Source organism: Dasypus novemcinctus, chromosome 3, assembly GCF_030445035.2.
Source record: "Dasypus novemcinctus isolate mDasNov1 chromosome 3, mDasNov1.1.hap2, whole genome shotgun sequence".
In the NCBI taxonomy this organism is placed as follows: domain Eukaryota; kingdom Metazoa; phylum Chordata; class Mammalia; order Cingulata; family Dasypodidae; genus Dasypus; species Dasypus novemcinctus.
In genome coordinates, this window is record NC_080675.1 from 119,557,674 (window position 1) to 119,581,688 (window position 24,015).

Sequence of the window (24,015 nt, forward strand, 5' to 3'; positions counted from 1 at the left end):
ACATCTACATGCAAATATATTCCCACCCTCATATATTTCCCTCAGGGTTTTCCAGATTCTTCCTCCCCTGCTCCCAGCCTTTCTCTGATATATGTATAATTTTAAATATTTCCATGTATAATTTCTATGGGAAGTCTGGAAGTAAGTTGTTTTTTAATAAACCTTTGTGCAGGAACAGGAAGCAGTTAACGGTACAATTTTATTTTTGGATGATTGGATTGGTGGGGGGTGGTTGGAGCTTTAATTTTCAAGGGTTAGATTGGTGGGGGGTTGGGGTGGAAGGAGAAATTTTTTCTGTAGTGTCATGTCAGATGAATGAGTTACAGGAAATGATCGCTTAGCTGGCAGCCTAGTGCTTACCAGTGAGTCAGCAGTGATTCCATCCTCAGCCTCAATGCCAGGGTCACAGCTGTAAAAGACACTCTTCCTCATGAGGGCCCCTCCCATCCCTGCTCTGGAGTCATCAAAGCTTTGCCTGCATGTTGCAAGCCATTCAGTTACCTGTCCTGGTGAAAAATGATTCCCAGAACTGTCTTCTTGTTTTTCACAGATTTTTCTCAGTTTCTTTAGGATTGATGGGTGTTCCTGATTTTTTACTGATGCCCAGCAGAAAGATCTAGTGACTTTCCATCTAGAAGATGAGGTTTGGGACTGGCATCAAAGCAGAATTTAGTTCCTAGGACAACATTTAATATTTTTATATTGCTTCAACTTTCTTGGATCTTTATAAGTGCCAATATAATGGTAAAAAGCAAAATAAAACAGGATATTTCTGTGTCAGAAGTGATAGACTGAAAAAGGCCATGGTTTAGAGAACAATTTCAAACATGTACATGTGACAAAATGCTGGACTCAAAGTATTATGGTTGTTGAGCTAAAATGGTAGGATTATTGGTGATTATTTCTTTCTTATCTTCCAGATTTGGTATTAGGCTCAAGTTGTGAAACTTATTCTAAAATAATGCCTTAATATATTAAAATAACTGTCCACTTTTTCAAAATTGGCCAAACAGACTTATCTTGGCAGCTCTTATTCTCAGATTCTACTTGAACAAAGTCAAACTCATTGTACCCAGGCTTCTGCAGTAAGAAGTGGGCAAGGAAAACTAACTTTATTCATAATCTTCTATATGCCAAGAGTTCAGTTCTTCTTCAGACTCTGGGGAAGATGGTATTATATACATTTTATAAATAAAGAAACTAATGCTCAAAGACCTCTCCCAGATCCATCAGATAGTAGAAATCAATCCAAACCCACATCAAATGACTCTAAAGTCCATGCTCTTTTGACTTGAGTACAGAATTTTGCTGCCCCAAACCCCACTTTCTAGGGCATTTTGTATTGGCTTACCATCCCTTAAAAAAACTTTTATTGCTGTAGTATTTTTTTGTAAAACTAGGATTCTAAAACTTACATACACTTGGCTTCACCTTTAGTTAGAAAAATAAATATTGAAAGCATTGCATAGAGTGCATGTGTATATTCCTATATGTTTGACATTAAATATAGAAAAGAGGCACAGTAAGTACCTGGTTGAATTTGGAACCTTTACAGTTTCTCAAACATCACTCCCATTGGCTCAGCAGGGCCCTAATTCATTTTTTTTAAATAAATAACATGCAAAGATCTTAAAACTAATTTTGACCATTATCGTAGAATTAATGCTGTGTTCTTTGTGTTTGTATAGCTTTGTTGAGGTATAATTAACATACGATAGACAGCATATATATCATGTGCCATATTTATCTGGTGCAATTTGATAAAGTTTAACATTTCATACCTGTGAAACCATCATATCAGTAAAAATAATGAACATATCCATTACCTAAAGGAGTTTTCTTAATAAGGCTGTATTTTTGAAGAACAAAACCAATCATTTAATTTCTCCATCTAATTTGATGAAAAAGAGCCAAGACAGGGGACTCAGGAGATGTTAGCCTGAGCTCCAGTCTTGCCCTAACAATCACCCTGAAATTCAGCAAGTCCTTTCATTTTTCTAGATCTGAGTTTTCGAATCTGAAAAATGAGGGGGTTGGACTATATGACTTATAAGTCTCCTTACAGTTCTAAAATTCATTAAAGCTAAGAAGACAGGTCTACTTAGCATATTGGTTTGTGTCCACATGGTTTTATATGAAAATTTAGACTTCCCATTTCTTCTGATTCCCTTTCACCCTGATTCAACATCATTCATGTCATTGCTCCCGTGTTGGTGTTACAAAGCTTAGGGAACTACTATACTTAAGAATGTAGGATTGAGGTTGGGGTAGTACTATGAATTTGGCAATACTTCAAGCAAAAAGCTGATGAGGGGTGATGGGGTCATCAGGTCTCTGGATATTTGCTAGGCAACTTAAGCATTTTATGGGGTAGGATAGCAGAGATTAGCTGTACTGGATGCATTGCAGGTCTGGGGGAAGGAAAGAAGATTGAACTTTAATTAAAATTCTAATCCCAACTTTGCCCATCTTCTTGCAAAGTCAGCAGCCAGTGTGTGTGGTTCTGGCGATTTTGCTGTGATGACATACATAGTTACCTTAAAAACAGATTTGCCTAAAACTTCAATATGCTCAGCAGATGCTTTGAATCAAGCCTTGCATGATGCCATCTTTTGCCTACATTTTCAAGATACCTCATCTACAACTACCAGTGTTCCCAGTGGGAATGAGGGGTTGGAGGGAGCTGATGACAAATGTTGACCAGAATATGAATGAGAAAACAGTTTGATCACAGTAGAGGGATCTTTCCAAACTTTTTGTTTTCCAGGTAGCTGAGGTTTCTGAGGAGGTGCTATTTTGATTTCATCTTGGCCCACCATGAGGTTCTGCCTGCTTTGTGCCTACTTGCTGCTCCTGAGGGTCTCCCAGTTGAGGGCCGTCAGCTTTCCTGAAGATGATGAACCCCTTAATACTGTGGACTATCACTGTGAGTAATCTAAAGCTTTCCAAGAAGAAAGCTGCTTTGGTTTTGATTTTCTGAGCACATCCATTTTTAGAGAGAGAGAAAACGAGATTTTTACATCTTAAAAATGGTTTGCACATTAATTTATGCATCATCATTTCCTAGTGTTTGAAGAAAATGGAAGAGTTTTGTTGGGTACTTTTCTAAAGCAACCCATCTGTAGGCTATATATTTTCAGTTAAAAGAAAAAGACCTTTTGCTAATATTCACTGTCTTTTATTCATTTATATTCAATTCCTTAAGAGAGGAATTTAGTTAAAACCTTTCTACAACTAGTATATACAGCTAATCAATGCTATATATTGATTCTTCAGCTCCATAATCCTGAGTGATGGGTTAGCCCATTTTTACTTGCAGATTCAAGGCAATATCCGGTTTTTAAAGGACGCCCTTCAGGCAATGAATCTCAGCACAGGCTGGACTTTCAGCTGATGTTGAAAATTCGAGACACACTTTATATTGCTGGCAGGTAATTTTCCTCTCATTGGTTTATTAGATTAAAATTCTTTTCTCTTGTGGTGCTTGCATTAATGTGTCTAGTTCATGAAAAACTAATATGTGATTGTGATCAAAAATTGCAAGTAGCCAAAAATATTCACTGAAAAGAGTCAATGTTGTGTACCAGGAATAAAATACAGGGCTGAAGCCTTCATTGCTGCTATTTTATTACTACCATCAAGAAATCATACACCATTCTTTTTTCCTAAAGCAGCAGGGGAAAAAAATCTTTCTTTATTCCTTTTTTTACTTAGAATTATTCAAGCAAATATTGGAAATATCGCTATGCTAATACTAAGTGGCAGTTTGACCCATTCCTGAAGAGTAGAGCTTTCTTTTCTCCCTAACTATACTGATATATAAAAGCAGCTCACTAATAAAAAATTATCCTTTGTTGACTTTCTTTGAGACAGAGAAAATCCAGAAGTACTCCAAATCACAATAAAGGCAGATGTGTAAAAATAAAATAAGAAGCAGCTTAACCTTTTTATGCATTCACATGATATGACTTATTGCCATGTTTCCAACAGGGATCAAGTTTATACAGTAAACTTAAATGAAATCCCCAAAACAGAAGTGATACCAAGCAAGGTGAGCAACTATAGCTATCAAATATATCTGTATTCCTGCAGAACATGAAAAATGTCCCCCTCCCCTCGAGAGCTTTCACAGTTTAAAATGCAACTTTGGTTTTGCTTAATTAATACAGAAACTGACATGGCGATCAAGACAACAGGATCGAGAAAACTGTGCTATGAAAGGCAAACATAAAGTAAGTTGAACAGATAGGTGCCTGATAGATTTAGCCTTTTTGTGGGCTTTATTCTAGACTCCTCTGTGGAATGGCTATTATTAATGTGATTATTATTTTTTTAGGATGAATGCCACAACTTTATTAAAGTATTTGTCCCAAGAAATGATGAGATGGTTTTTGTTTGTGGCACCAATGCATTTAATCCCATGTGTAGATATTATAGGGTAAGTATATTTTATATGATGTGCTTTTTAGTAACTGATTTCCTTCCTAAACTGCTCTGCAGTTCAAGTTAAGTCCTTTCTGCTATAATCCAGCTATTTGTTTTATCTCTAATGCTATGGAAGAATAAAGACAGAATTCTTTAAATAGAATTTCTACACAAATATAGCAGTATTGCCTTCAAACAGGTACTTTGAACAGATATGACACCGGCTATTTATTTTTCTTTTGTAGTTGAATACCTTAGAGTATGATGGGGAAGAAATTAGTGGCCTGGCAAGGTGCCCATTTGATGCCAGACAAACCAATGTTGCCCTCTTTGCTGGTAAGATCTTTTAGTGCAGTGGATATCAATGATTAATGTTACTGAAGGTGCAAAAGGGATTTAAAGGACAATGCAACTCATAACTTGGAGAGCCACCTCGATACATTTCAAAGACTGAAATCTAGGGACACATTTTCAGAAAAGAATAAAAAATAAGGTTATTTCAGTGTAGTTTTAAAGTATTCTGACATCACACTTGGCTGTGTTGTTAACTAGCCTGGAAACCCTGGTCAAGTTGCTTAACTTTCTGGGGCTTGGATTCCTCCTCTGTAAAATTAGGTAATGCCATGGGCCGATCTGTCACAGGTTGTTTGTAAGCATCAGCTATAGGTTTATCTGTGTACAGAGAGAGAACACAGGTAAAATCACTCCAAAGGGTATAAGACAGTATATAGGATCATAGGATAGTTTGTGTTATTTTACCGAAATTATAACTTTGGTTTCAGATGGGAAGCTGTACTCTGCTACAGTGGCTGACTTCTTGGCCAGTGATGCTGTTATTTATCGAAGCATGGGTGATGGATCTGCCCTTCGCACAATAAAATATGATTCCAAATGGATAAAAGGTACCTTTGAAGAGCAGTGGTGTGAGATGGCCAATGAGAGTGAAATAGGAGCCAAGGGCATTGGGAGGTTCTGTGCATGATGTTATATTGTTTATTCAGAGCAAGTACAAGCTGCTTTGGGGTGGCCCACTGAACAGGAGCATTGATAGGGAATGAAGAGACAAGTATTGATGTATGGAGAATAGGTTCAGTCAGGATTTTTATCATGGATTGCCTCAAAAAAAAGAGATTGCTATGTGCCAATTTGCCTGGCTCTGAATGCATGTACTAATACTCGCCCACTCACATCTTTCTGTTTTGGAAAGTAAACAACAGAGAGAATCGATTCATCCATATCTGCCGAGTCATTTTGTTCGGTGGAGTCTAGAAACCAAGATTCTTTGCTTCTCAGTGTAAGAGGTTGTCTTCCTTAGTTAAATAGGTTAATGAATCAATCTGTTGAAACAAAGACCTTTGCTGTAGTTGAGTTCCCTGGAGGCCTCTTTACAGTCCATTAGCTGACACTAAAGAATACAGGTCCCCCCGAAGCCTGAACACACCCCTATTGGGCTTCTCACAGCCGTTGCATCTCGAGTTCCCATTGGCATCAGGGCAACTCAGCAACATCTGTCAGTCAGGCATAGCAGTCAGGGATCTTGAGCTGATTGAATTATCCTTTAGGAACCAGTTGGCTTTCGATTTTTCTTTCAGAGCCACACTTTCTTCATGCCATAGAATATGGAAACTATGTCTATTTCTTCTTTCGAGAAATTGCCGTAGAACATAATAATTTAGGCAAGGTGAGTATATGCATTGTATAGTTTGACACTGCATGGAATGGAGACCACTGTGGTAGAGTTATTGATGCCCTCTTGGCATGTCCTCCAGCAGTATGTTCAACGTGTGCAGGGGCCCAGGTAGCTTGTCATGCGAGTCACTGATGGGAAAGACCTGAAAAATGGCCAGAATGGGAATAGCAGCCTTTGGCCTTGACGAGGTTTCATTTTTCTTTTACCAAGGGGGGTGTTCTACAGGCGCCCTTTAGCTCCAAATGCTTCTTTACCTCTTTAGAAATCCATTGACACTGTATTTTCTCAGTGTCAGAAGGCAGGATGGCAAGTAGGGGGCCTTGTTTCATTTTGAGTATTTCAGTAAAAGCTTATGTCATCTTAAAGTATAGCATCCCCTTCAATGCCACTTTTAAGGAAAGCACATTTCATTAACAATATGAGAAGCAAAGCTGGAGACAATGTGCAGGGATGGTTTTCCTTCAGCAAGGCAGTAAGATAGCTCACCTCTGTGGAGCTTGTTTGGCAGAACAAGAAAAGGGTCCTTTTTTCCTCACTGAGAGAAGGCTGCTGCCAGATTCTTTCGAACCAGATATCTCTTCAGTATTTTATGTACCTCCCTTACATAGCAGGGTTTTTTTGTTTGTTTGTTTCCATTCTCCCTCCATGCTCATATCCCTCTTGCTTTGCTTCCATCTCTCGGCAGGCTGTGTATTCCCGTGTGGCCCGCATATGTAAAAACGACATGGGTGGCTCCCAGCGGGTCCTGGAGAAACACTGGACTTCATTTCTAAAGGCTCGACTAAACTGTTCTGTCCCCGGAGATTCGTTTTTCTACTTTGATGTTCTGCAGTCTATTACAGACATAATACAGATCAATGGCATCCCCACTGTGGTAGGGGTGTTTACCACACAGCTCAACAGGTGAGAACAGGTCCCTCACACCCTTCAAAAGATGCTGTGCGCATGCCTGTAGGAACCAAGGGCAGGTCCATTATCATTGGCCTCTACCTGATGATTTTCTCCTTTTTTAGCATTCCTGGTTCTGCAGTCTGTGCATTTAGCATGGATGACATTGAAAAAGTATTCAAAGGAAGATTTAAAGAACAGAAAACTCCAGATTCAGTTTGGACAGCAGTCCCTGAAGACAAAGTACCAAAGCCAAGGTAAAGAATAGAGATGAAAAGGGCTTTGTCGTTAACCCTCTGATCATCGGAAGCATCTCCCCTCAGAGAGCAGCTGGGCCAGCCTCCCATGCCCAGAGAGGGTCCCTCTACGGCACCTCTGACAGAGTCAGTAAACATAACCCTGTGATGCGCAACCCTGTGGGTTTGCCCCGAATATGGCAAACCATTGAATTCAGGGAAATAGCATTGTCCTCTGATTTTTTTCAGTTTCTCTCTTGACCTCTTCTTTCAGAATGTACACTTCTTACTTAGATAAAAATTTGTGAAGGAAAAACAAGGAATCTCTGTTTTCCTTTCAGGCCTGGCTGTTGTGCAAAGCATGGTCTTGCTGAAGCTTATAAAACCTCCATTGACTTCCCAGATGAAACCCTGTCCTTCATCAAATCCCACCCCCTAATGGACTCTGCTGTTCCACCCATTGCTGACGAGCCTTGGTTCACAAAGACTCGGGTCAGGTAAGATTAGATTGTGCAGGAAACAGTGGTCACTCCCACGATACCTGTGCTCTTCCTGTTGGCCTCCCTCTGACTAGCCACACCTCCTCCGGTAGGTACCGATTGACAGCCATTGCTGTGGACCATTCTGCCGGACCCTACCAGAACTACACAGTCATCTTTGTTGGCTCTGAAGCTGGTGTGGTACTTAAAGTTTTGGCAAAGACTGGCCCTTTCTCTTTGAATGACAGCGTATTACTGGAAGAGATTGAAGCTTACAACCATGCAAAGTAGGTATATTTTATGAGAATGCACTTCAGCACTGCTCAGAAATTTCTGGTGTGTATTTCATCTAGTCATTTCCTTTTCAGCCCTCTAAATTAGCAATGGTTTAGCATATTAGGGTTCTGTGTTGTTGTTTTTCCTCACTGCAATAAATCCTGGCTTTGTTGTTTTCCCTGAACCCACTAGGGCAAGGAGGGTGAGCAGTTGATGATTCTAAAAATAATTCAGCCCTTGTTTTTCACCTGCGGAAAAGGAGAACATTTTAGCACTGCCCCTCTTACCTTGCAGATTTATTTCAGGATGCCACAGTGCAGCAGACAGTTGGTTCTACACTTACACATGCACACAAACATATACACAAACTCATACACACGAAGAAAACCATTCCACTTAGGTATTTTCTTCCAACCACTGCTATAAAAGATTATTTGGACCATTGTTGGGGGCAGGAGATAACTAGAGAGCAAAGGTGACTAAGGAGACATCCAAAAACATCTCACATGGGAATGCATTAAAATGTTATCTTTTTCCTTCCCTGTAGTCCAACATTTCCTTCACAAATGCATTTCACTTAGATCATCAGAACAGGAAAACAATCTTTTTAAAAACCTTTTGCCTAGCCTGAAATTTAACCAGCCATGTAGATAAGTAGAAGATAAATCACATAATTACTACTTCCCAAACTACTTACTCACTTGGTTTGCTCCTGAGATATTCCTTGAGACCTCCCCAACTCCCTGTCATTGCAGAAACCAAACTGCACTTGCTTTCTACAGTTCATGCAGCTTTCGACTTAACTAAACTTATGGCTTCAAACTGTACGCCCACAAAACAGGTGTAATGCTGAAAACGAGGAGGACAGGAAGGTCATCTCATTACAGCTGGATAAAGATCACCATGCTTTGTATGTGGCCTTCTCTAGCTGCATTATTCGAGTCCCCCTAAGTCGCTGTGAGCGTTATGGATCATGTAAAAAGTAAGCACACGTTTCTTTACTTACCCTGGGCCTTGCAGCATCAAAACATTCGATGACAAGAAAATTCAAGTTTACGTTCCCTTGGTTTCATACAGGTCTTGTATTGCATCCCGTGACCCGTATTGTGGATGGTTAAGCCAGGGAGCCTGTGGCAGGGTGACCCCAGGGATGCTGTAAGTATGCACTGTCTCATCAACAGGATGAACTCTCTCCTCTGAGGTTTCTAGAAAAGTTCCAATAACTGCACCTTTATTTTCTTCTTCTTCTTTATTCACCCATGGGAGAAATAAAAAGCAAAACCTGGAGATGTGAGAAGGGAAGAAAGAAAGTAGACAGAATAATATCTAAAGGAAAAGTATGGAGAAAGAAAGAAAAACAATTATTTTATTCTTTCTTAGACATTCTATTGCAAACTTTTAACAGAAATACTACCTTTAGCAAGTCATGCTGAAGCGTCTCATTTTTCTCATCGCCCATTCCTCTTCTAATCAGTCTGCATTCTTGATTCTACTTTGGTTGTCATTTGTGTTCCTATGAAGGCTGTTAACTGAAGACTCCTTTGCTTCCCATAACCACAGTCCTGGAGGATATGAACAAGACACAGAATATGGCAACACGGCCCATCTGGGGGACTGCCACGGTAAGTCAGAATCTTCCATTTCCTCCCGGCTCTTCTTTTTGACCACATTTGCACGTGAACATTATTTTACAGTCGGCCTTTTTAATGACTCGGGACACATACCACCTAGCATTTAACTTAAACTTCGCAAAAGCTGAGCTGTTTGATCATGGGGATACATTAGAGGAGAATTTTGCTTTTTTGTGTTGTTTTTTTTTTTTTTTCCTTCACCATTGACAATTTCATAGGAAATCTAGAGAAAGGTAGTCTAACCAGTAGGTTAATCTTTTAATTTGTAGTCTTTTCTTTTGATTTTTTTAGTTATTTAGAATTTATAAATTTTTTGCTTTCTTTTGGTTACTTTTTACTGATTACTTGTTCCTTTAATTCTTTTAGAAATTTTGCCTACTTCAACTACACCAGATTACAAAATATTTGGCGGTCCAACATCTGGTTAGTTTTTTTTAATTTTTTTGAATTAACAACCTTTTCTTTCCTTCAGTTCAGCATTTTCAGCCCCTTCTTCCCTCCTTTTGCGCAGTTTGGCAGTCCTTCATTTTTCTGCTTTGACTCATAATCCCACTGATGGTACCAAAAGACTTTTTCTTACTCAGCACTTCACCCCCTGTGTAGCATGTTAACAGTTCATCATTGACCAAGACACATCCTTTAAGAACTATCAAATGGATTAACATAGACTGCATCCCAGCTGCACGCACATCCACCCAGGCTGTTTTCTTCCTCACACCCTGCATTGTGAATGCTCCCTCTGGCCATCTATATTTAATGGATGGCAGAATTTCATTGTTTTCCCTTTCTCTCCTCACCTTTCCTAAGACCTAGTGAACAAATACGCATTTCCCAAAAATGTGTATTTATAAGTCATAGAGATTTTTTTCATGGTTTGTGATGATCGTGGGAATCTTCAAATGTCATCATGTCCTGGTCTCAGTGGTGTGAAAAAGGCTTCACTCGTATGAAGCTGATTTCTGATATCTTAATATGCTCGGTGGGCTCCGCATACCCCTCTCTCTGTCTGTATCTGTTTCGGGATCTCCATCTTTGACTTTTGCACCAGTCTGAATTGGGGACGCTGAGATTTTAGCCTGAAAGCAAATGCTTACATTTTAAGGGAAAATTAAATGAATAAAATCAGCAATAGACACACTGCAACGTGAACTTAATCTTGGTCCTGTTGCTACTTCCAAAATTCACCAGCAGTGTCATTCCTTAGTGGGGGGGAGAGAAAGAATGGCATATCTTATGGATCTGAACGTCCTTACGCAGCTTGCAAATGCCATTTCCTGTGAATGAATTGCTGCTGACTCTTTGGAAGAAAGTCCCAGGGCATTTTGGAGGTCACAGGAAAGGTTTATCCCTTGCCTCCGTGCCTTCCCATGGACTGTAGCCCTTCAGTCAAGGGACTAATCTACAGATGAGCGAGCGGCACATGGTAAAGCAGGATGTCCTCTCAGGTACAGCAGGTTTATTAGGTCCAAAATCAAGTTTTGAACAGACTTAACCAGATCTTTCCCGATGAGGCTACATCAAAGCTTCCCCAGTGAAGGATACAGTTTCTAAACATCTGTGAAAGTGCTTTAAAAAATATACACAAAAAGAAATGATGTTTTCTTACAAGAGGTTGAGGAAACAGCAGTTAATCAGTTGGGATTTGTAGTTCCTTGTCCATGCATGTCATTAATAACCATAAGGGCTTTTAGTAGGAACATTTGGAATTTGTTTCATTTTGAAATCTGCTTAATGTGCTTATTTATTGTTGATTTTTACTTCTTACTCTTCCCTTGAAAGACAGGGATTTGGTGCAGTCTCCTCAGAAGGGTTTTTGTGAACTCCTAGAGCAGGCTTTCTCATAAGACTCACTTAAATTTACTGAAAAATGCAACAGACTGGTCAGAAAAATCTGCTGACACAACCCATGTTAATAAAAATCTGTTTGCCACCACAGACATGGAGGTATCTTCATCTTCTGTTACCACAATGGCAAATATCCCAGAAATTACACCTAAAGTGATTGATTCCTGGAAACCTAAACTGACGAGCTCCCGGAAATTTGTAGTTCAAGATGACCCAAACACTTCTGATTTTTCTGATCCTTTATCAGGTATCCTTAAGGGTAAGGCCTCACCAGGGAACTCACCTTAAACTGAGTGGAAACCTGATTCTTGATTTCTCTGAGGAGTGTGTGGTCTTTGGGTTCTCTGAGTTAAACATAAATGAAGTTGCTGGTGCCGGTACCTCAACTTCCACTGGCCACGGTCACTTAGGTTTTCTGTGGTCGTCGCTGAGTGCATTCCTTAAAAGATGAAAGAGGTGGAAAGTTGTTAAAGAAAGGGTTGGTGAAACAGCCACTCAGACAATCTAATCTGTGTCGGTTTCTGTCTGAAAAGGCTGAGAGTCTGTTGAATATCAGAGATTTCCAAGGGTTACCCCAGCAATGTCAGAAAATGAAACTCATTAATTGCAAATATATAGATTTAGTCTTTCCCTGCCTTTGTTTAGCTTCAAATCAAAATGCAATTTGAAAAGGATATGTGAAGCTCTAAGTGGCTTGAATGCCACAAGCAATACAACATAACAGAGTATTTGCCCATAACTATCATTGTCAGCCCATTAATAGAAGCAGTTATAAAATAGCTGTCTGTTGAGTTAGCTTATTAGATATATTATTCCAGAGGAAAAAATCTATTCTTTTGTGCTTCCTAAACTGTAGTATCAGGTTTCCAATCAGTTTTTATGGCAGTACATTATCATTTATGATTTACATCTGTTGATTTTGTTGATTTGTTATAAACAATTTTATAATCATTCTTATGATTTACATCTGTTGATTTTATTGATTTGTTGTAAACAATTTTATAATCATTCTTATGATTTTGTTGATTTGTTGTAAACAATTTATAATCATTCTTCTCTCTGCTTTGTTTTCTTTAGTAATATCCATTTCTTTCTACTCTTTGTCTTTCACAATGCCACTAAATCCATAGCCCTGAACATTGATTAGAAGCAACTAATATCCAAAGGCCTTAGCATTAACCTAAAGCAACAGGATCCTCAAAATCACTCTGACCTGCCTTACTGGGATAGCTGTGTTTATTGCATGTAACAGACTTAGATACCTCTTAAACTAACATTTCTTTGATTGACTGTTAGATGTCTGTGGTTGCACTGAAAATTCCGGTAATTACAAACTAACTCATTATTCTTCTAGGTTTAAGTTTTAAATATTTCTCAAATATCTCAAGATAATTGAATGATATTGCTTGACTAATACAGAGTATATTTCCTTAGACTGTCTGGATTTCTTACATAGCAGGCAATTCAAGAATGCTTCACCCCAAGATGGAATGAAAAAAAAATCAAAGCAAATATGAAATATGAAAGTCTATATTTGTAGCTAACTGTGGCCAAGTGGATGCTTTCAGGCTGTGGGCAAAATGTGTGCTGTGTTTTTTTATTCTAGAGAAGTTAGCATAATTGTATTAGCATAGTGTATTTTTATGCCTATTCATACATTTCCCTAATCCCAACTGCCCTTTATGACTTATGAAGTAGTAGAAAACCATGAGACAAACCATTTCATAAATTTAAAATTGATTCTTTATGATGTAGGCACTAACTAACTCCAGTTTTTAGGTTGAAACTCTTAAAATTTCTAGTGATATGTAACACTAATTTAAGAGGGATGGGGGGAGAAAAAGGCAGACAAATACAAATCAGTGGTGACTGGAATTATACTGGCATTTGCAGCAATCATATATATCTCTGGGAATCCTGTTGTGATTGAGAGGGCGGAAAATATGGTATTTGGAGGCTCACCTAACCCTCTAATTTAAGCATGGAACGTGCAAAGGTAGTGTCAGCTCAATGGAAGTCTTTTGCTGGTTAATACAGTTTTTAAAAATCACGTCACTCCAAGTTTGTGTGCTTTGTGTCTATTGCAGGTGTCCGATGGGAAGTCCAGTCTGGAGAGTCCAACCAGATGGTCCACATGAATGTCCTCATCACCTGTGTCTTTGCTGCTTTTGTTTTGGGTGCATTCATTGCAGGTGTGGCAGTGTACTGCTATCGTGACATGTTTGTTCGGAAATCTAGGAAGATCCATAAAGATGCAGAATCTGCCCAGTCATGCACAGACTCCAGTGGAAGTTTTGCCAAACTGAATGGTCTCTTTGACAGCCCAGTCAAGGAATATCAACAGAATATTGATTCTCCCAAGCTGTATAGTAATCTGCTGACCAGTCGAAAAGAGCTGCCACCCAGTGGGGATACTAAATCCATGGTCACAGACCATCGAGGCCAACCACCAGAGCTGGCTGCCCTCCCCACGCCTGAATCTACACCTGTACTGCACCAGAAGACCCTGCAGGCCATGAAGAGCCACTCAGACAAGGCTCACAGCCACGGGGCTTCAAGGAAAGAACCCCCCCAGTTTTTCCCTTCTAGTCCTCCACCCCATTCCCCATTAAGTCATGGGCATATCCCCAGTGCCATTGTTCTGCCGAATGCTACCCATGACTACAACACGTCCTTCTCAAACTCCAATGCTCACAAAGCTGAAAAGAAGCTTCAGAACATTGACCACCCTCTTACGAAGTCATCCAGTAAAAGAGATCACCGGCGTTCTGTGGATTCCAGAAATACCCTCAACGATCTCCTGAAGCATCTGAATGACCCGAACAGTAACCCCAAAGCCATCATGGGAGACATCCAAATGGCCCACCAGACCCTGATGCTGGATCCTGTGGGAAATATGTCTGAGGTCCCACCTAAGGTCCCTAATCGGGAGGCATCGTTGTACTCTCCCCCTTCAACTCTTCCCAGAAATAGCCCAACTAAGCGAGTGGATGTCCCTACCACTCCTGGAGTCCCAATGACTTCTCTGGAAAGACAAAGAGGCTATCACAAAAATTCCTCCCAGAGGCACTCTATATCTGCTATGCCTAAAAACTTAAATTCACCAAACGGTGTTTTGTTATCTAGACAGCCTAGTATTAACCGTGGAGGATACATGCCCACCCCCACCGGGGCGAAGGTGGACTATATTCAGGGAACACCAGTGAGCGTTCACCTGCAGCCTTCCCTCTCCAGACAGAGCAGCTACACCAGTAATGGCACCCTTCCTAGGACGGGACTAAAGAGGACACCGTCCTTAAAACCTGATGTGCCACCAAAGCCTTCCTTTGTTCCTCAGACCCCGTCTGTCAGACCACTGAACAAATATACTTATTAAGTCTCAAGCGTGCTAATCCCATGTGGCTTTATCCTGCACATCTTGTTGAGAGGATGATGTCGTAAGGGTACCTTAAGACAAGAGACTCACTTGTGTTTTAAGAGAATCAAGTGGCCAAAGAAACTCTTTCTAACTTTGGCAACATCAGAACTTGCCACATGTAGCTACTGCAGCAAGGCTTCTGAGTACTTGCCTGAAAACAAAGGAAGGTGCTGGTCATTCCATTTCTTTTGTTTGAAACTAAAGAGATGTGTAGCTCGGAAGGGCTACCTCAACCAGTATAAAGAGCTGATTCAGTACTCAGAAGAATCTGTAAGCAAATACTTGAAAATGGGTTCAATTTAGACTGCCATTATGTGTGGTCTTCCCATTAAATGTGAACATTTTAATATGTATGCATTCACCTTGCCTCTTGCACAAATGTCAGAAAAGATGGTAATGTTGCAAAGAAACAAACATAGATTACCAAACCATTTGCTAAAAATTCAATCTCTGACCCAAACTGTAGCATTTTTTTTCATGTGTGGCATTTTTTTTCATGCCACCAACAGACTGGGTTGTGTGTGTGTGTGTGTGTGTGTGGGTGTGTGTGCATGTGTGTTCAGTACCCACTAGGATTTGTTTAGGTAGCCATTGCTTCTTTTTTGTGGTATGGAGTTGTTTACACTGAGCATGAGTGAACAAGAGACAGTAACTTATTCCCACAGAAGTCCATTGGGTTTGGCTCTGAGTAAGAAAAAAAGTTGAGGCTCATTTGACCATCAGAATGATGAACTCGACTTAAGTGGTATCCAATACCAGAATGTAAGAGTTCTAATTAATTGTGTGCTGCTATTCATTTAAAACTTCTATTACAGTCTTGCCAGTTTAGGAAGATAGAGATGTTAACAGGTTATCCTTGATTTATCCACCAGTATTCAGTAATAAAATTTGCCTATCCACTGTGAATCCAAGCCTGACTCATTCACCTTAACCTTGGACACACTAATAAGGTTTTATTTTTATTGTGTTCAGTTTTTCCCATATAGTAAAATTCTTCCTTTAATTCCTCCTACTCCCAACATAAACAAACAAACAAAAAATGATAAAAGAAAGAAATATGAAAGAAACTGTAATTGGCTTAACAAATGGTCTATGAAAACCTAACCATGGTGGTGCAATTATGTTGTCTATGTCATGTTATGTGAGAATTTTCTCCTGAGTCATGCAGGTAATGACAATTTACTGTAAATATTACACGTGAGTTTACCTGAATCTGTGCATTTTGTGCCTTATTCATGAGAATGATAGAAGTACTATAATATGTCGTGTTTTCAGTATAGCACATCATTTGCTGAGTGCCAGTTGTAAATGTTTTTCAGCCAGCACCTGAGAAGACTTTTAAGAAATCATCAAAACAATCCAGAACAATTAATTGTAAAACAATCCACCCGAATAGCAGCGTTACCTCCTTTGCCATGATAAACATTCCACTCCTGCTTTCCTAAGGATGAAACGGTGATAATGTGAAGTCAAATGAGGTTTCCCGGATAATGTGACACTTGTGGAAACCATATAGAGTCATTTATATGTAGTTTTGGAGAAACCACTTAGAGTTGATGTGCAACCCTGATGACTGTTTCAGTTAATATGCTGCACACCTCACAATTGTTTATTGAACCTAATCTAGAAAGTACTAAGGCAGAGGAATGCTTCTGACTTATTCAGGCAAATAAGTTCAACTGATTTCTTGTGATACGCTGATGATGCATATTACTTGGGGGAGGTGAGTATGCAGAAGACCAGAACATTTTTATACAGAATATAGAACACTGATACAGTTACTCTTTTACTTTGACAATATTGTTTTATACAGAACATGATTCCCCGAGATCTCTGGAAGCTCAAAAACTAAAACTTCTGTTCTTGAAACACTTCAGCTTTGCAACTAAAATATTACAAATTAATAATAAATTAAACCAACAAACAATAAACACTACTCAGTCCACCAACTACAAACCTGTGTTTGAATTCCCCTTACAAATATTAATCCCAGCGTGTGTAAAACAGAACAGTAACTATATGTGAACCCAGATAACATTTTGTAACATTGTGCTGCCTTGTAGTTTGTAATGTGAGTTCTATCAGTATTTATGTTGAAATTTCTAACATTAAATCTAGTGTCTATTCTGTTAATTTAATTTTTAAATGCTTTATCCATTTGTGCAAAGGTAAACACAGATTGTATCTTTTTTAATGGTACGGCATAAAAAGTAACCCTAAAGTGAAGTGGCTCTATACTGTTTTATAGAGTACTTTAACATGTATAGATACCTTGTAAACTTGTATTGTGGATGTGTAAATAATACGTACTTTGGGTTTTTAACACCGCATGTAAAGTCAAAATAAAATATTCAAATCATTATATCATGCCTCTTGACAGTGATAAGGTTTGTAAGCTGTCATATTTTAAAATATTTTAAGGCAATTAACACAAATAAGAGTTCTCATCTGGAATTTTTGCAATCTGGTCACTGTTACACTACCACTCTTTTGTTGGAAGGCTGATACTGATGGGCAGAGTCTCTGAAAAAATGAGATGCAATTCAGAAAACAGATGAACTGTACCACATCAATAGTCAAATGCTTCAGACAAGCAGACTAGTGGCTCACATTTCCCACCTATCTAGTTCCACAGACTTTTTAAAAATTCATGATTTATATTCCCGCATGAAATTTTTAATATAATTTTAGTCCAAAATTATAGCTGGCAAACAGGATTCCTGTGAAACTCTCACAATTTAGTATGTGGCATTTCTCAAGTTCATCGTTTTAACTGGATAGAATATATTAGTAGATATTCTCCCCAAATATATGAGTGGAAGGCAAAAATGCGATTCCATTTGGTTCTGCTCTTAAGCACATAACCAACTCGTGGCTCTATCATTGCCTTTTGTGGATGTTGAGGGTGGCAAGTCACTCCTGAGAGGGCAGAAGGGTTTGTGGCAATCCCCTTCCTCTTGGTGCTAGCTGCTACTCCTGTCAAAGCTTGTCTACACATTCTTTCTGGCCACATTTCCTCAAGGAGCCCCAGCAGCATCTTTCCAAAATAGCCAGAAATTGCTGTCATCCTGTGTTGGACCTTGCTCTCCTTCATGGTGTCATCCAATTAGTGGAATGGTGTTTCAGTATTAGTTCCTTGGTATCAGGAGTCCTTTTTCAGTCCTGTCAGCATGGGCAAGTCTGGAGAGATGAGGAATAATTTGCAGGAATCCTCTTGTGAGAGGAAAAGATGAGTGGAAGAAACTATTTGTCCCTTTTCACAGCTACCAACTCTACAGCTCTGTGTAGCAAGGCAGGGCCACCAGTCATGGAGCCTTTCCTTGGCCTTCCATACCCCATCCTACCACTGGAAGGAAGTCTGTACGCCTGTACACCACACTAGTGCTGAAGGAAATAGTGGATGGTGTCTCCCAGCGCACTGACGTGCAGAATTTGATTTGTACATCACAGTTTGAACAAATGAATAAGAGACAATTAAGTGAAATATATATTTGTTTCTTTCTGCATTGTTTTTCACTTACATTATAGTTCTGTTAAGTTGGTGTTTATCGTGCCTTATGACTAGTATATCAGTTTTACTAGGTTCAGTGATTTTTTTTCTTTTTAATTGTTACAGAAGTTCTTAACCTTTTTATTTCATGGACATCACTGATAATTTAATGAATGCTATATGGACTGAAAGCTGAATTTCACTTTCCTTTTCAGGGGATTTACATATCCCTGAAGTCCCATCTATGAATCCTCAAGAAAAGAGAGCCACTTTTGAGTATTTTCTCTAAAGCTCAGATCCGATTTAAGAGAAGTGGCATAAGAGAACTTGAAACTTTTCATAGGCAAGAGAATCAAGGCACAAGTAAAATGAATGAACCATTCATTTTATGCATGAACCCATGCTGTGTTTCCAGAAATCCCCTTGGCATTTAGAACACTCTGGGAAATAGCAATCTTGATCTAGATTCAACATTTGAAATACTGGTCAGGGCAAAGAAGAAAAGGCATCCGCATGCAAGGCAGTGACACGAGGGTCTTAGGTGCTGGCCCGGTACCAGAAGGACTTGACTTCCTGCCAACTGAGGAAGACCAACTTTCTTGCCTCCCTTCCTAGCTTGTCTCCTTCATCTTCCTTGTCAGAGGTGGGCAAAGAACAAGGTGTCTAAAACAGCCAGGAGTCTGGGGCTAGGGTGCAGGGAACTCTGGGGTATCCTACCTCTCTCAACTTTGATTTTCTCATTTTTGAAAGGTGATCATTGAACATCCGTTCGTCTTATGGGTCTATGGTCTGATCTCTGTCACCTTTGTAATTTCATTCTTCATTTCATGAATGATACACTTAAATATTACTCTTTGGAAAGCTTGATTTGTAGGCTTCTTATACATATATGAGGTCTGCTAGATAGAAGATATATGGGAGATTAACAAAATAAGACAGGATAAGCAGTGTACTTTAAGCAATTTGACTTGGATCTATGCTTACCCCTTTTGCATACAAAACATGCAAAACATTTTAACCTCTTTTGATGTTGCATCCTTTATCAAATAGATGTGATGCCATAAAAGAGAAAATTAACCTACAATAAAAATCAATTTTTAATTCATGGATGGTAGAGGGACAGGGATACTATCTCGGACATTCAGACCATAAGTTAACTGGATTTCACATATAAAGGAAAATCACATATCTCTAGTCTCTGTCCCATGATGTAATTCTTTTTAAAATTAGATATTAGCTACAGGTTGATAAATCTCTTTGCAATATACACTTTTGTAAATATTAGGCTTTTATGCTGGGTTTGGGTGAATGAATGTTTGAAAAAGAGGTGTTTGTTAATAACATTGCTCTGTTACTTGAGAACTCTTAATTTGTATGAGATGGACATACCCATTGCTACTGTAAAGAATTGACTTGAGGTCAGTTGGACTAGTTGTATGAGGGAAGATTTGTCCGTGTAGACCAGTCCAGTCCAATGGAACTTTTTGTGCTGATAGGAATATTCTATATCTGTGCTATCCAATATGGTAGTCATCGACATACATGGCTCCTGAGCTCTGGAAATACATGCAGGGCCACTGAGCTACTATATTGGACAGTGCAGGTCTAGAAAGCCCCCCGCTCCTGTTGGCACTACTGTCAAAGGTCAGGTTATTACTCTGAATGAGCAATTCCATGCGATATTGAACTCTGGCTCAAAAATGAGACATGCCTTATGCATTTTATGTATTTACCCTTGAGACTCACAGAGCTCTGGGTTCACAATTGATCATCCCATCAATCACTGGTTTGTGGATCTTGTTTGAAGTCTTATGAAGAAATGATAAGAAGCATTTCTAATGGCCCATGAGAGAGTCAGCTCTTGGCTTCTCTTAGGTTTCTGCCCAGGCTTCTTTTAAGGTTTCTGAGTGCTCTGGAGCCCTATGTAGTTAATCCTCAACATACTTTTTGTTGGGAAGAGATAAAATTTGTCATGTCCATTTACTAGGTAGAGAAATTGAGGTCAGTGGGGCTGTGACAACTATGGAAATATAGATGATGGCTAATTCACATCTTCTCACACTCATGCCCTGTGCACAAACTAAGACACATTATGCTTGGGTTGAGAGTATCAGTGCTGCAACAGGAAGGATGGCCTCTCTCCAGCACTCCATATATGAGGAGAAACAAAAAAGGTGGAATAATTACAGTATTTTGGTGTCTATGCCAAACATCCAGTAAAAAAGGAAACATTCTGTGAGCTCAATCACATGCTGGCCCATGGCAATCAACATGCCAAATCAATTATTTGAAAAAATTCCATGGTTTAAGTTGACTTGGTCTCCAGGCTGAAAGCAACAAAGAGGGTGCATTCAGAGATGTTAAAATGATCTAACCTGATGTGCCCAAATTGTACCCATCTAAGTTTCTGGGCATCCTGCCAGATCTACATCTGTGGACTGTCAGAGTCTCTGGGGAAAATTTGCTTTATTTCTTATTTGGAAATTTCTTCATATTGAGTTGGGGATACATATTGGGTGTTAAACATGGTTATAATTTTCCCACTGCTCCCTGCAGTTGGGGGAGCTGCAAGAATCAGACTCTTCAAGGAGAAAGTTTTCTTTTAATTTGAGCGTGCATAGCATAAACACAGCAGAAGCCATCTGCTGTAGGAACAAATTTGATGACTGCCCCAGAGTCTTATCCAAAGGCAGGTGGCAGAGCCTGACCAGCTATTACTGCCAAGAAGCATAGTAAAAGTATATACTCATTTTCACCATTTGCAAATCAAGATCCCAAATAAAAAGATTTTGAAATTCTTTAACCATTCTCAAAGGAGCTTTCCCTGACTTCTGAGGACAGTTTTAGAAACTGTAAGTAGTTAATTTAAAAATCTCAGGTGGTAGTGGGAATTTGGGATTTGAATTAGGCTCAAAATTCAGTGACATCTCAGGTTGAGGAATCAGACCATCCATTGGGTCAGGCAATCTGGATATTTGTTGGTCATTATGTAACAAGGGAAAATCATAAAATTGTGATCAAAACTTAAGATTCAATCTGACTTGATTACAACCTCTTCAGCTGCCCAAGTGAAGGCTGCTCCTGAATAATTCCATCTGATTTCTAGGACTCAGTAAGCTATGATTTCCAATACATTTGCAACCCACCTCCACAGAGGTGGAAATCTTGAACTCATGATGTTTGATTGCTTTGCTTAACTATTTATCATAAAAAAAAATTTTAATGGAAATAACAGAATACTAAGCTGTGGAAAGCAAAAGAATGCAAATTATTTTAAATGTTTATATATACGTGTACAATGGAATCTAGAAAGAAATAAAAATATTAAAAACAGGTTATATCATTAAAATGAATGTATGATGTTATAACGTGCTTCATTCAAACATTTTTTAAAAAGTCATTATAAGCTATTTTTTAAATTAATTTATTTATTTCTCTCCCCTTCCCCCCCCGGTTGTCTGTTCTCTGTGTCTATTCACTGCATCTTCTTTGTCCGCTTCTGTTGTTGTCAGTGGCACCGGAATCTGTGTTTCTTTTTGTTGCGTCATCTTGTTGTGTCAGCTCTCCGTGTGGGTGGCGCCATTCCTGGGCAGGATGCACTTTCTTTCGTGCTGGGCGGCTCTCCTTACGGGGCGCACTCCTTGCCCGTGGAGCTCCCCTTCACGGGGGACACCCCTACATGGCAGGGCATTCCTTGCACGCATCAGCACTGCACATGGGCCAGCTCCACAAGGGTCAAGGAGGCCCGGGGTTTGAACCGCGGACCTCCCATGTGGTAGATGGACGCCCTAACCACTGGGCCAAGTCCGCCGCCCCATTATAAGCTTTGATTCTAAAGTTGTTTTTTTTTCACGCTTCCCCCCATATGACTTTTTTTTTCACTGCGTGTTCTGTGTCTGTATTTATTTATTTCCCCTCCCTCCTTGCGATTTGCTTGCTGTCTGCTCTCTGTGTCCATTCACTGCACGCTCTTCTGTGCTTTTGGCTTGTCTACCTTTTTTTGTTGCACCACCTTGCTGAATAGGCTCTCCGTGGTGCCTGCAGGCCGGGCAGTGCTCCACAGCATTTGGGCCAGCCTGCCTTCACAAGGAGGCCCCAGGACACGAACCCAGGGCCTTCCATATGGTAGATGGGAGCCCAACTGATTGAGCCACAGCTGCTTCTCCTAAAGTTGTTTTCAAAAGGGGAAAAAATCCTGGAAATATAGTCCCTGATTTTGTATATTGGTTATCTAGTCTCAAGAAAAGATGAAATCTCTGTTCACTATAGAAACAAACTCCTAAAAGATTTTTATTTAGCTAAAAAGGAGATGTCAGTAATTATGCTTGACGTCAATGTCCTTTGGTTTCTAAAGCATCTAAACCAGGAATATTTAACAAGGGGCCCATGAGTTGAATTGAAATTCAAGAAAACATTATTCTTGTGGGGACCTGTTGGTGTGGGTGTGCTATGTTTATTAAATAACACACAGTATAGTGTGGACTTAGTAAAGGGGTCTGTGGTTTTCACCTGACTGGCCAAGGGGTCGATGGAACTAAAAATGGTTAAGAATCCCTGAAAACGAAGAACATTGATTTATTGTGGCAATACTGGGACTAACCTGATGAAACATGGAAATTGTGAAAATAACAAAGGCAGAAAAGGAGCTTCCTTGGAACAAAACTACAAACAGGCAGGGTCAACTGGGCAGTTAGAATGGAGAAGCTGTGCAGGCCTCTGTCTTCTGCATGAACCAAAGGGTAATAACACAGAAAGCTGTAAAACTCCATTTTCTTCTTTGTCTTCTCTTCCCTGGATTTGAGAATAACAGAAAGCAAGGAAGGAGATGAATAGAGAGCAGGTAGCTTTGAGGACAATGAGATTTTTATGGTAATGACAACATGTGAAAATACAGAATAATTAGTAGAGCAAAATCCTCTCCTCTGGAACAATGTGCCAGTTAAGGCTGCCAGGAAGAGCACGCCCCTTTCCAAAATTTCCTGCCATTTCTCCCCTCTCCCTACCCCACCTTTTTAAGTGAATTCTCTCAATTTAACGTCTTTTTTTTTTTAAGATTTATTTTATTTATTTCTCTTCCTTCCCCCCCATTGTCTGTTCTCTGTGTCCATTTGCTGTGTGTTCTTCTGTGTCTGCTTGTATTATCAGGTGGCGCTGGGAAACTGCATCTCTTTTTTGGTGCATCATCTTGCTGCATCAGCTCTCCATGTCTGCAGCACCACTCCTGGGAGGGCTGCGCTTTTTTCACGTAGTGCAGCTCTCCTTACAGGGTGCACTCCTTGCACGTGGGGCTCCCCTATGTAGGGACACCCCTCAGTGGCGTGGCACTCCTTGGGTGTGGCAGCACTGCACATGGGCCAGCTCACCACATGGGTCAGGAGGCCCTGGGTATCGAACCCTGGACCCTCCATATGGTAGGCGGATGCTCTGTCAGTTGAGCCATGTCCTCTTCCCTAACAAGACTTTTTGAAGAAGTGACTTTTCCCCTACTCTCTACTATGGCTAAGGACAATCTAAAAGAGATTGTAGAAGTTTTGAGATGATGTTTAACTAGTATAATCAGTCAAAATGGAATTCAGCCTCTAAGTTGGTATTTAGGGGCTTACCTGTATGTCATCATATTTTTATTTGTGCTTCTAC

At 39.7% G+C, this 24,015-nt stretch overlaps 1 protein-coding gene across 50 annotated transcripts in view; it reads left to right on the forward strand.

Moving 5' to 3' along the window:
• SEMA6D (semaphorin 6D) overlaps positions 1 to 17,250 on the forward strand; it is a 653,158-nt gene extending 635,908 nt beyond the window's left edge. For 8 of the 50 annotated variants that reach the window (XM_058294151.1, XM_058294153.1, XM_058294150.2 and 5 more), the window contains 16 exons: positions 2,768 to 2,926; positions 3,320 to 3,431; positions 3,991 to 4,051; positions 4,170 to 4,232; positions 4,337 to 4,438; positions 4,671 to 4,761; positions 5,208 to 5,327; positions 6,018 to 6,106; positions 6,801 to 7,018; positions 7,129 to 7,260; positions 7,581 to 7,736; positions 7,832 to 8,005; positions 8,836 to 8,976; positions 9,072 to 9,149; positions 9,555 to 9,616; positions 13,558 to 17,250. In XM_058294151.1, the coding sequence (XP_058150134.1) occupies positions 2,818 to 2,926; positions 3,320 to 3,431; positions 3,991 to 4,051; positions 4,170 to 4,232; positions 4,337 to 4,438; positions 4,671 to 4,761; positions 5,208 to 5,327; positions 6,018 to 6,106; positions 6,801 to 7,018; positions 7,129 to 7,260; positions 7,581 to 7,736; positions 7,832 to 8,005; positions 8,836 to 8,976; positions 9,072 to 9,149; positions 9,555 to 9,616; positions 13,558 to 14,846 (2,997 nt within the window). In that variant the 5' untranslated portion in view covers positions 2,768 to 2,817 and the 3' untranslated portion in view covers positions 14,847 to 17,250. Of the gene's footprint in view, positions 1 to 2,767; positions 2,927 to 3,319; positions 3,432 to 3,990; positions 4,052 to 4,169; positions 4,233 to 4,336; positions 4,439 to 4,670; positions 4,762 to 5,207; positions 5,328 to 6,017; positions 6,107 to 6,800; positions 7,019 to 7,128; positions 7,261 to 7,580; positions 7,737 to 7,831; positions 8,006 to 8,835; positions 8,977 to 9,071; positions 9,150 to 9,515; positions 9,617 to 9,991; positions 10,049 to 11,561; positions 11,730 to 13,557 lie in introns of all 50 variants that reach the window. The other 42 variants (XM_058294125.2, XM_012527764.4, XM_058294121.2 and 39 more) reach the window with 11 other exon arrangements.
• Positions 17,251 to 24,015: the final 6,765 nt, after the last annotated feature.